The 11,672-nt window shown below is 39.0% G+C and overlaps 1 protein-coding gene across 1 annotated transcript; it reads right to left on the reverse strand.

The window, feature by feature from the left end:
- Positions 1-316: 316 nt before the first annotated feature.
- LOC107006295 lies at positions 317-838 on the reverse strand. Its single transcript, XM_015204883.1, has 2 exons — positions 766-838; positions 317-681 (listed from the first exon to the last, which is right to left on the reverse strand). Exons 1-2 carry the CDS (start codon positions 836-838, stop codon positions 317-319), a joined length of 438 nt encoding a protein of 145 aa, XP_015060369.1.
- Positions 839-11,672: the final 10,834 nt, after the last annotated feature.

Here is an 11,672-nt window from a genome sequence, read left to right on the forward strand (position 1 = left end):
TCTTATTGGGAATATGACCGAATTCTTGTGGCGCCTACGTATCCCGTTGAGGCAGGAATCAGGTCAAACGTAGTTCCCCTATCGATGGTTAACATGAATAAGAAATTTTGATAAGAAAACGACCGAAGTCGACATAGGCCGCCTACGTATCTCATTTTTGAGATTTAGGTCGAACGTAGTTCAAGTACAGAAGGAATGTCCCAAAAATTAATGCGACAAAGATTACGAACAAATTGCGATTACAAGGAAATAAAGGAAAGAAATAACATTCTTCAAATGTAATATCTCTTGACGTCATCTGTAATGATAGCTTTTCTCATACTCTACCGTCCATCTCTGCTAGGACCAAAGCTCCTCTTGACAGTACTTTGTGGACAACATACGGTCCTTGCCAGTTAGGTGCAAATTTCCCTTTATATTCCTCTTGATAAGGGAAAATGTGCTTCAACACCAATTTACCTACCTCAAATGTTTGAACTCTTACTTTCTTGTTGAAAGCACGAATCATTCTCTGTTGATACAACTGGCCATGACAAACGACACTCATTCTTTTCTCATCAATCAATGTTAACTGCTCATGTCGATCACGAACCCATTCGGCATCGCTCAGTCCAGCTTCCTGAATAATCCTCAAAGACGATATCTCAACTTCAGCCGGTATCACTGCCTCTGTTCCGTATACTAACAAATACGGAGTTGCTCCAATTGATGTTCAAATTGTGGTGCGATAACCTAGCAAGGCATAAGGCAAATTTTCATGCAAACATTTGTAGTTGTCAATCATCTTTCTCAATAGCCTCTTGATGTTCTTATTGGCAGCTTCCACAGCTCCATTCATTTGAGGACATATGCAGTTGAATTACGGTGGGTAATTTTTAATTGTTCACATATCTCTTTCATCAAGTGACTGTTAAGATTTGCACCATTGTCCGTGATGAGAGACTCAGGAACTCCAAAACGACATATCAAATTATTGCGAACAAAATCGGTCACAACTTTCTTCGTCACAGCTTTATAAGAAGTAGCTTCGACCCACTTTGTGAAATAATCAATGGCGACCAAAATAAACCAATGACCATTGGAGGCAGCAGGCTCAATTGGTCCAATAACATCCATGCCCCATGCTGCAAATGGCCAAGGAGAACTCATTCCATTGAGCTCGTGAGGAGGTACTTTGATCAGATCTCCATGTACCTGACATTTATGACATCTTTGGACAAATCGAACACAATCATTTTCCATAGTCATCAAGAAGTATCCTGCCCTTAAGATTTTCTTTGCTAATGTAAACCCATTCATTTGCGTCCCACACACTCCAGCGTGCACTTCTTCAAGCAATTTTGTGGCTTCTACAGCATCCACACATCGTAGTAATCCCAGATCAGGAGTCCTCCTATAAAGAATCTCCCCATTCAAAAAGAAGTTGTTTGTCATTCTTCGAATTGTTTTCTTTTGGCTGCTTGTTGCTTTTTCAGGGTATTTGCCAGCTTTCATGTACCTTTTCACATCGATATACCATGGATTTCCATCCGATTCCTTTTCCACATGTAAACAATGTACTGGTTGTTCTTTTAAACCTATCTCAAGTGGGTCAATGTAACTCTTTTATGGGTGTTCTATCATGGAGGATATGGTTGCGGGAGCATCAACAAACTCGTTTTGTATTCTCGGGGTGTGTCTGAACTCGATCTTCCTAAATCTTTTACATAACCTCCATACTAGTTGTACGTAAGGTAAGATTTTAGGATTCTTCACGGCCCATTCTCCTTGAACTTGATGAATCAACAAGTCTGAATTACCAATTATTAGTAATTCTTGAATGTTCATGTCAAGAGTCATTCTGATGCCAAGAATACAAGCTTCGTACTCAGCCATGTTATTAGTGTATCGAAATCTAAGCTTCACTGTTGCTGGAAAATGTTGTCCTGATTCAGAAATCAATACTGCTCCAATTCCTGATCCTCTAGAGTTAACTCCTCATCAAAGAACATTCTCTAACCAAGATATGATTCTGATATGTGTTCCCCTACAAACAATACTTCTTCATCAGGGAAATGCGTTTTAAGTGGTTCATATCCTTCATCTACTGGGTTTTCCGCAAGGTGATCGGCCAAGGCTTGGCCCTTGATTGCTTTTTGAGTCATGTATAGAATGTCAAACTCACTCAACAACATTTGCCATTTTGCTAGCTTTCCTGTGGGCATTGCCTTCTGAAATATGTACTTGAGTTGGTCCATTCTTGAAATAAGATGTGTGGTATAACCGACAGGTAATGTCTCAATTTTTGAGCAACCCAAGTCAAAGCACAACACGTTCTCTCTAAGAGGGTATAACGAGCCTCATACGATGTGAACTTCTTGCTCAAGTAGTATATAGCTCTCTCCTTTCTCCCAGTTTCATCATGTTGTCCCAACACACACCCAAATGCGTCGTCAGAGATGGATAAATACAATAACAAAGGACTACCCGCGCGTGGTGGCACCAATACTGGAGGATTTGAAAGCTAACTTTTGATAGTGTCAAAAGCCTTCTGACATTCCTCGGTCCACTTGGTTGGCGCATTCTTTCGTAACAACTTGAATATGGGTTCAAAGATCACCGTTGATTGGGCTATGAATCGACTGATGTAATTTAGTATCCCCAGAAAACTCATTACTTCCTTCTTAGTCTTTTGAGGAGGCAAGTCTTGAATTGTTTTGATCTTGGAAGGATCAAGATCGATACCTCTTCTACTAACTATGAAACCGAGTAACTTCCCTGCAGGTACTCCAAATGCACACTTGGCTGGGTTCAACTTCAAATCATACCTACGTAACCTGTCAAAGAACTTTTCCAGGTGCGTCAGATGATCTGAACTCTCGCGGGATTTTATGATGACATCGTCCACATACACCTCAATTTCTTTGTGGATCATATCATGGAATATGGTGGTCATAGCTCTCACGTAAGTGGCTCCAGCATTCTAGAGGCCGAATCGAATCACTCGATAATGGTAGACTCCCCAAGTGGTGATGAATGCTGCTTTCTCTGCATCTTCTTCATCCATTAAGATCTGGTGGTATCCCGTAAAACAATCCACGAAAGATTGCAACTCATGCTTGGCACAATTATCAATGAGTATATGGATGTTTGGCAACGGGAAATTGTCTTTTGGACTTGCTTTGTTGAGATCCCGATAATCCACACATATCTTAATCTTTCCATCTTTCTTTGCTACTGGAACAATGTTAGACAACCAAGTGGGATACTTAGTCACTTCGACGACCTTCGATTCAATCTGCTTCATGACCTCTTCCTTTATTCTTAAACTCAAATCAGGTTTGAAATTTCTGGTTTTTTGCTTTACCGGACAATACTCTGAATTGATAGGCAACCTATGGGAAACAATATTAGTGCTTAATCCTGGCATATCATCATAAGACTAGGCAAACACATCGATGTATTGTTTGAGCAGCTCGACCAATTTTTCCTTTTCTATTGCTGTGAAATGGATACTGACTCGGGTTTCTCTAACCGACTCGTCATCTCCTAAGTTGACTATCTCTGTCTCATCCAGGTTGGGATTTTTATTATCTGCAAGGTTCATCAAGTCGTCAGTAAGGTGTTCAGGCATCATAGTTTCCTCATCATATTCTTCACATTCATCTTCATTGACTTTACTTAGTTCACCATGTTCGTGACATGTCATGATATTAGCAAGTTTAGATTCATTTTTATTGAAAAGAAAATAAAGCAATCATGTTAGATAGAAAGAATTTAAATGTATATATTAGAAAGTAATTTTCAAAGACAACATTAAAAAATAAACAAGGCTTTTCATTGTAAAAAGGCGTACAAACTTTGATCATGACTCATGTCAACGTGAGTCTTTTCCTTTTTAAAAATTACGATGAAAATAAAGTGACATAAAAGGTTGTTTCGGGCCTCGTCCGAACTACACCGATTTTCAAAAGTAAAACTTCAAATCTTGTCTTTGTCTACCAAGCAATTCGATGAATCATAAGTGGAGTGGCCACCCAATTCTGTAGCATCTCTTCAGGTTTGGCATCTCGGATTGTGGGTGTCGCAGTGCATTCTTCTAAGATCACAGCACAATCTTGTTCATCAAACAATCGTCCCATCCCTTCCACTAGACCATCACTCTCGGACTCTAAAGCTTTAGCAACAAATAACTAGTACAATTCTGGAAGAGGCTTTGGTATATCAAGTCCATGTTTCTTCCTTGCTTCTGCTTCGAATAATTCCTCATTTGTTGGGGTATAACCAACGCCAAAGCGGAAATTTTGAAGTGGGATAGGAAGAGGTTCGGATATGCCATCCAAATTCTTGCCCAACCCACGTCCAGGCTCAAAACCGCTTCTTAGCATGGTTGTGGCAAGCATTTTATACACCGACGGCATTGGTGTTTGCGGTGTTATATCTTCAAAAGCAGCATTCATTATCTCCACCATGTGAAAGTCAGTACCTTGAGATGGATCGTCAATAACGGGAACAAAGAATCCAGGGTAACTACGATTACTCCCTTCACCATGAATGACAATTTAATGGTCCTCCCAGATGAACTTCAAGATTTGATGCAATGTGGATGGAACTGCTCTGGCCGCATGGATCCATGGTCTTCCTAGCAACATATTGTAGCTTCTGGATATACCCATCACTTGGAATTCAGTGACAAATTCTGCAGGCCCCATTTGGATACACAAGTCTACCTCCCCCATGGTCTCTCTTTGCGAACCATCAAACGCCCTTACATTCATGCGACTTTGACGGATTTTTCCAACATCATGATTTAGCTGAGTAAGGGTTGATAATGGGCAAATATTGAGTCCTGAGCCATTATCAATCAATAGTCGAGCTACAAACTTGTCCCTGCATTTGACAGTGATATACAAGGCACGGTTGTGCATCATTCCCTCAATTGGTAACTCCTCTTCTCGAAAAGAGATTTGGTGACTCCCGATGACATGCCTAACCATAGTTGCCAGATTATCACCACTTGTTCCCGTCGGTACATATGCTTCATTGAGTACCTTCAAAAATGCTTTCCAATGGTACTCAGAACTCATCAATAGAGCCCAAATAGAAATTTGAGCGGGAGTTTTCTCCAAATTCTTGACAATGGAATACTCATTAGGTTGCATTCTTCGCCAAAACTCTTCAGCCTCACCTTCTCTGATCGGCCTTTTTTGGTTCTCCTTTCTTCGTGTTTCTTGAGCTAACTCTTCCGGAACATAGCATCTTCCAAAACGTGTCATCCCTTGAGCTGTAGCCGCCTGGACAATGAACTTTTCTTTGGGCTGCTCGTTGTTTCTTTCCTTTGCCAAAGCAAATGCATGATGAGGTGTATTTATTACAACAAACTCTTGATGAGCCTTTATGGTCAAAGAGGCCACTGTTGGTATGAGTGAGTTGACATTTGTTTTACCGACGGTCCCATTAGCGAGCCAATCTTCGTCACTTTCAATCATATTGATGGTCGCTTCCCCATGATTCGGTATTGGGTTAAGATTCACATTGGGGGAAGGGGCCTGAAGATTGATGACTCTATTATTGATCAAATCTTGAATCTTATGTTTTAAATTGATACACCCTTCTGTATCATGTCCTGCTCCTCCAGAATGGTAACCGCATCGTTGATCCGCTCGAAAGAACTTTGTTGTGGGATAACTGTCCTTGCGTCTACTGGTTGGATCAATCCAGCTGCTCTCAAACGCTCAAAGAGTTGGGTACGTGTTTCTGCCAAAGGAGTGAAAACTCTGGGAGGCTTTCTTTCTAGGTTAGGGCGGGGTAAATTATTGGTATTTGGGTTGTTTTGTCCAGGACTTTGGTAGGCTGGTACATTGGCTTGGTGATTTGGTGGTGTGTTTTTGTAGGTTGGTGGTTGATTTTGGTAGATAGGTGGTGATGGTTGGTAGTTCTGTGGTGATGGTTGGTAGTTCTGTTGTGCATAGTAGATTGGAAGTGGAGCTTGTGGAGGTGGTTGGTAATTATTAACGGTGGAGAATCGGTTGGTGTTTCCAATGGCAGAACCAGACCCAAAATACCTTTGTGGCCTTGACCTTGGGCTAAAAGATACAACGGATACATCCTCTTTCTTTTTCCTAGCAAATCCTGCGGCCATGGATGGTGAGGATTTGTTGGTGGCCTGCAAAGTAGTGAGACTCGTAACCTTCCCAGTTTTGAGTCCTTCCCCTATGGCTTCTCCCATTTTGATCAGCTCCGAAAACTTTTGTCCCATCATGGGCAACATCCTTTCATAATACTCGGGCTCTTGAGCTCGAATAAAAGCAGAGGTTATGTTGCTTTCAGTCATCACAGGTTGTACCTGTGCAGCTTCTTTCCTCCAATGACACGCATATTCACGATAGTCTTTCGTGGTCTTTTGCTTGATTTTTTCCAAATAGTATCTATCAGGGACTGCTTCAACATTAAACTGGAATCTTTCCAAAAAATCTTTGGCTAGAGCCCCCCATGTAGACCACTGACGGAGTTCTTGAGACGTGAACCATTCTAACGCCTCCCCACTAAGGCTTCGACTAAACAACCTCATAATTAATGCATCATTTTTTCCAATACCCACAAGTTTGTAACAATAAGCTCGCAGGTGATCCATGGGATTGCCAATACCATTGAAGGTTTCAAATTTTGGAATTTTGTAACCTTCGGGTATTTCCAAATCAGGGTGCATTCAAATATTTTCATACTCAAGTTCTATGATTTTCCTTGAAGTTTGAACACTTTTAACTACTTCAGAGATGGCCTCCTTCATGACATTCATTTCTTGTTCACGCTTTTCTTCTCTGAGCCTCCACTCCTTTTCCATCTCTTCATAGTGATCCAGCTCCGGTTGAACATGAAAGCTACGACATGGTTCAGGGATTGTGTAGGCTGGTGGAATTTGGAATGTTACGGAAGGGTATGTCGGTTGGTTAGGCAAAACACGTGGATTATTGGAGACTGAGGGTGGGATTTTGTAGGTTGGCGTGAAATTTTGGGAGTGATTAGTGTTAGGTGCTTGGTTCTGATTTGGTGTTGGTGGTGGTGTTTGGTAGGAAGTGCTGGCATAAGGAGCGTTGGATACAGTTAAGTCAATGGTATGAGGATTAGGAGTGGAAGTGATGGGTCCTGTGGTATGGATCGGGAAGTAGTTGGGTAACGGAGAACTTAATGGTGGAAAATGAGGAGGAGGTCTTCTAGTTTCAAGGGGTGGTCTTCTAGTTTCAAGGGGTGGTTCATTCGATGCAATGGCTAGTTTGGCCAAATCTTTGGTTTGTTGAAGCTCTTCTTGCATATCTGTAATTCGATGCATTAATTGAGAGATCAATTCACTCTGATCAGTGAGTTCAGCATTTCTGACGGTCACATCGACTATTCCCGTTTCTTCAGAAGTACCAGTCATTTTGCTTTTTCCTTTATCCAAAGAGTGATCAGGGAAGGATGGTATGATTGCTTTAGATCTTGTAAAGTAGGGATGGTCCGCCAGTTTGACTTCAACACAGATCAGTGTTTACCTGTATAGAAAAATCACTCAAAAGACACATATATTATTCTTTGTTTTTAACGAGATATGCAAATAAATTGACAAAAAATAAAAAAAAAATATTAATAATAATAATAAACACATAAGTGTCATTTTGCTTCAAGTATATTAATCCACGCAAATATTTTGGGTGAACGGGTGGACTATAATGGAAATGAATCTTTCTGTTATAGAATTAGGAAGGTCGACTTGCATAGAATGCTGTTAAATTCTTCCACTCATAAAATTTTCAGAATCTTTCACTAATAATGGAGAATAAAAATTAAAAAGATAGGGACCGAGCCTTAAGTAGGCTGCCTACGTACCCACCAAGGAAATCAAGCCCGACATAGTTCGAATTACATAAGATAACACGAACCTAAATCTACCCCACACTCTTTTATTTCCCTTTCAACCGTAGGGTGACGATCCAGTGCTCTCATCATCTGAACCTGCTTTTGTTTTTCCTTTTCCCCTCATGGAAGAAGCATTCCCAAAATTTATCTTTTAAATGGCTCGTTCAATTTCGGGGATCCTTGCAGTTGCTTTAGTGATATTAATTATCTCTTGATTGATTTTTGCAATCTTTCTTTTTACTGAGGCTGTTTCCATGTCAACCTCAATAATTCTCTCTCGTAGCGTCCATTCAGTTTGGTCCAGTATTGCAAGTCTCCTTTTGGCTGCAGCTATCCTTTCTTTAGTCTCGATAAATTTTTTGAACATTAACGTTTTAGTTTCTCTGTCACTAACCGAAGCACTGGGTGAGATTGGTGCGTTGACGTCTTTTTTGGACATTCTAGCAAATTGGCCTTCCTGTGATGGATGAATAAAAATTTAAGAAATTTGGAGTAAATGGATATATATTTCTGAGAAACTCGAACGACACTTCAAGAATGATTTGGACGGACTTTATTGTTGTGAATTTTAATATATGCTTAGGGTGCTCTAAAAATAATAGTGGATTAATTCTGCTTTAGACAAAACAGCACATCACAACACACAACAATTATATCAAGAAGTACACAAATAATTTATATCGCGTCCTAGATTTCTGACCTTTTTATGCCAAAGGTAGGCCTAAACGTCAAACATAATGTGATTATGATAGATTGACCCAAGCCATTAATTTGTGACAACTCGAGTTTGGAACACAAAGACAAAGATAACCATTAAATACCAATAAAATGGTATAACATAAAAATGACACAAAATAAGGAAAAATCTAATATTCAGCTTGAATGTTGTTATCAATCATGCCGGTGGAGGAAGTGATGATGACGCTTCCACGTTCTTAGGCCCTGCTCTAGCATTATCCAAATATTGCATTATACTTTCCATTTTAGCCCACATTTCATGGGTGACCGCTTTCGTTCCGAGATGAGAATGCCTTATCCAGATCGTCGTCCCAATATCCACGAAACCTTGTTCGCCTTCTGGACTCATGCTGTTGCGATCTTCTCGAAGCCACACCTGATATTGTGGAATTTCTCTTTTGGGACCCTTTCCTATATCCATCGTGAGAATATTGTTCCATTCATGAAGTATCTCTCTGGCTCTAAGAACTTCAAAGTTTGGTCCGAAGGAAACTTCAGAAACACTCATGTTGGCTCGAAGAGGGATTACTTGTGCTCGACCAAATTATTGAAGTACGCGCACCGGAGCATAAGGTTGGAGACCTTTTAACCCAATAAGCTCGATATAGTAGGAACTCTTGCATCTGATATATGCCGGGGAATGCGAGAGTAATGGATATTTCCACTGAATTTGGTCACTGGTGCAGGAGGTCAGATATTCATACCAATCATTAGTACCAACCGGAGATACAAACATTTTTGTCCTTTCGAAAAAACTGTCAATATGATTTATGTTGCTAAAGCATATGTCATCCATATTTTTACGCTTGTGAAAATGTTCCAGTGCCCACACTTGTAAAAGAAGGCGGCAACCTTCAAAGAAGTTTGCTTCCCCTCTCTTACATTTCCCCAGAGCTCGAAATATTTCTGCTAAAATCATGGGAACTAGAGTGAGATCTTCGCCATTAACACCTTCAAAACGAACACGATCCACTGAACATATGCATGTGCTGATATTACCATGTTCTCGTGGAAACACTAAAGTTTCTAGTAAAGCCACAGTAAATGCGATAGGGCGTCTAGCTTGCCAATGAACAAGAGTGAAAGAGAATTCCTTCCTAAACAGTTTGTAACTATTTGAGCGTCCATACCTTTCATATAAGTAATCCAGAGAAACTCTCCCAAGATTTTAGAAGTATTTTATGTTGGAGATTACAGAGCAATGACGCAGCGGAAATATAAAGTGATCGACATACCTTCCAACCATTGTTAGTTATGTAGTCGGAGTCTACAATTTTTCTTTTCTTCAAAGATCTTTTTAGAACTCAAAACCTCACTCTTAGATGGTATGAAGTTTTTAGAAGTAATGTTTTTAGGGACCTTTGAAACCAAATGACATATTTATAATTGTGCTTCCATCAAGAACGGTTAAGAGGTCATGGGAAGTTACCAACAACTATCCTACTAAGTAGTTGGTAACTTCCCATGACCTCTTAACCGTTCTTGATGGAAGACCGGTTATAAATATGTCATTTGTTTCAAAGGTCACTAAGCACATTACTTCTAAAAATTCCATACCATCTAAGAGTGAGGTTTTGAGTGCTTAGAAGATCTTTGAAGAAAAGAAGAATTGTAGACTCCAACTATATCGCTAACAATGGCTGGAGGTATGTCGATCACTCTATATTTCCGCTGCGTCATTGCTTTGTAATCTCCGGCATTTGGCATCAGAGCGGTTGAATTTCCTCTACTTTGTTAATTGTCGGAATTTTCTAAAGTCTCTCAAAATGGTTCTTAAAAATTCAGGTTTTGTTTTGAAATTTTTGAAAAGATTTTCTAATAATAAAAGGAAAAGAGGCTGTTGTTTTGTTGCATAATGTTCAACAATAAATCTTGTATATGATTTTGAGTTAATGTTTAGTGATTCATATAATTTTATTTAATTGAGATTTAGCCACAGCAATCTTAATGAAATGATATTATATATTATATTTTGGACCACTTAAATAAATAAATGTCTAAGTGATCTAGAATTATTTGATTAAAGTTTAGCCGAACATCTTTAATTGAATAAAAATTTTAGAAGTTAAGGATCACATAAAGAAATTTTAGGCATTAGAATTGTAATTAATTATGCATGATATGATAACTTAATTTCTTTATTATTAAGTTGCATAACTAATTAAGATGAAATATTAAATACTTTTCATAATTACCCATAGGAATTATATATGAGAGTTTAATAGTTTTGTCATAAAGATAGAATATCATACTACTAAATTGATAATTTTATCATAAATATGAATCTAATTGAATTAAGTTATGTCAGTAGATTCAACTTTATATTACTTGCCTCAAATTTCAGTTAAGTATGTATGCAGATTTTTTGCATTTACGCAACATGCAATTTTTTTGATATTTGTGATATCCCGAACTGAATGGTGATAACTATAAAATTTGGAAGGAGAGAATTCTCCTTCACTTAGGATGTATGGATATTGATTACGCTATCAGGAAAGACGATCCACCTATTAATGAAATCAACACTCAAGATGAGATTTTTCTTCATGAACAATGGCAACGCTCTAACCGTTTGAGTGTTATGTTCATTAAGACCAAAATCTTTGCTGGTATTCGTAGTTCTGTCGAACAGCATAACGATGTCAAGGAATTATTTAAGGACATTGATGAACAGTTTGAGACTTCAGATAAGGCACTTGTCAGCACCTTCATTATGAAATTTTCATCAATGAAGCTCACTAGTGTGACAAATGTGCGTGAGCACATTATGAAAATGCGAGACTTAACGACTCTACTTGAACATTATGGTCCCTTTAAGATTTCTTATAATACACATAAAGATAAATGTTCTATTAATGAACTCAAGGCCATGTGTGTTCAAGAGGAAGGTCGACTACTGATGGAAACTGGAGAAAGTGCATTCATGACTACTCAAGGAAAGAAGACCAATCAAGCCAACAAGAAGTCTAAAGGAAAGGAACCACTTGAAACTGACATAAAAAAGGAAGCCAAGTGTCGCTTTTTTAGAAAGAAGGGGAACATAATGCAGAATTGTGTCA

Source organism: Solanum pennellii, chromosome 12 (genome assembly GCF_001406875.1).
Source record: "Solanum pennellii chromosome 12, SPENNV200".
Classification (NCBI taxonomy): domain Eukaryota; kingdom Viridiplantae; phylum Streptophyta; class Magnoliopsida; order Solanales; family Solanaceae; genus Solanum; species Solanum pennellii.

Bases quoted from the DNA above. Each gene is read 5' to 3' on its own strand.
- LOC107006295 (XM_015204883.1), bottom strand. From the start codon at position 838: ATGAATGGAGCTGTGGAAGCTGCCAATAAGAACATCAAGAGGCTATTG. The intron at 682-765 runs GTTTGCATGAAA...CGTATTTGTTAG, and splicing joins GATGATTGACAACTACAAAT to TATACGGAACAGAGGCAGTG.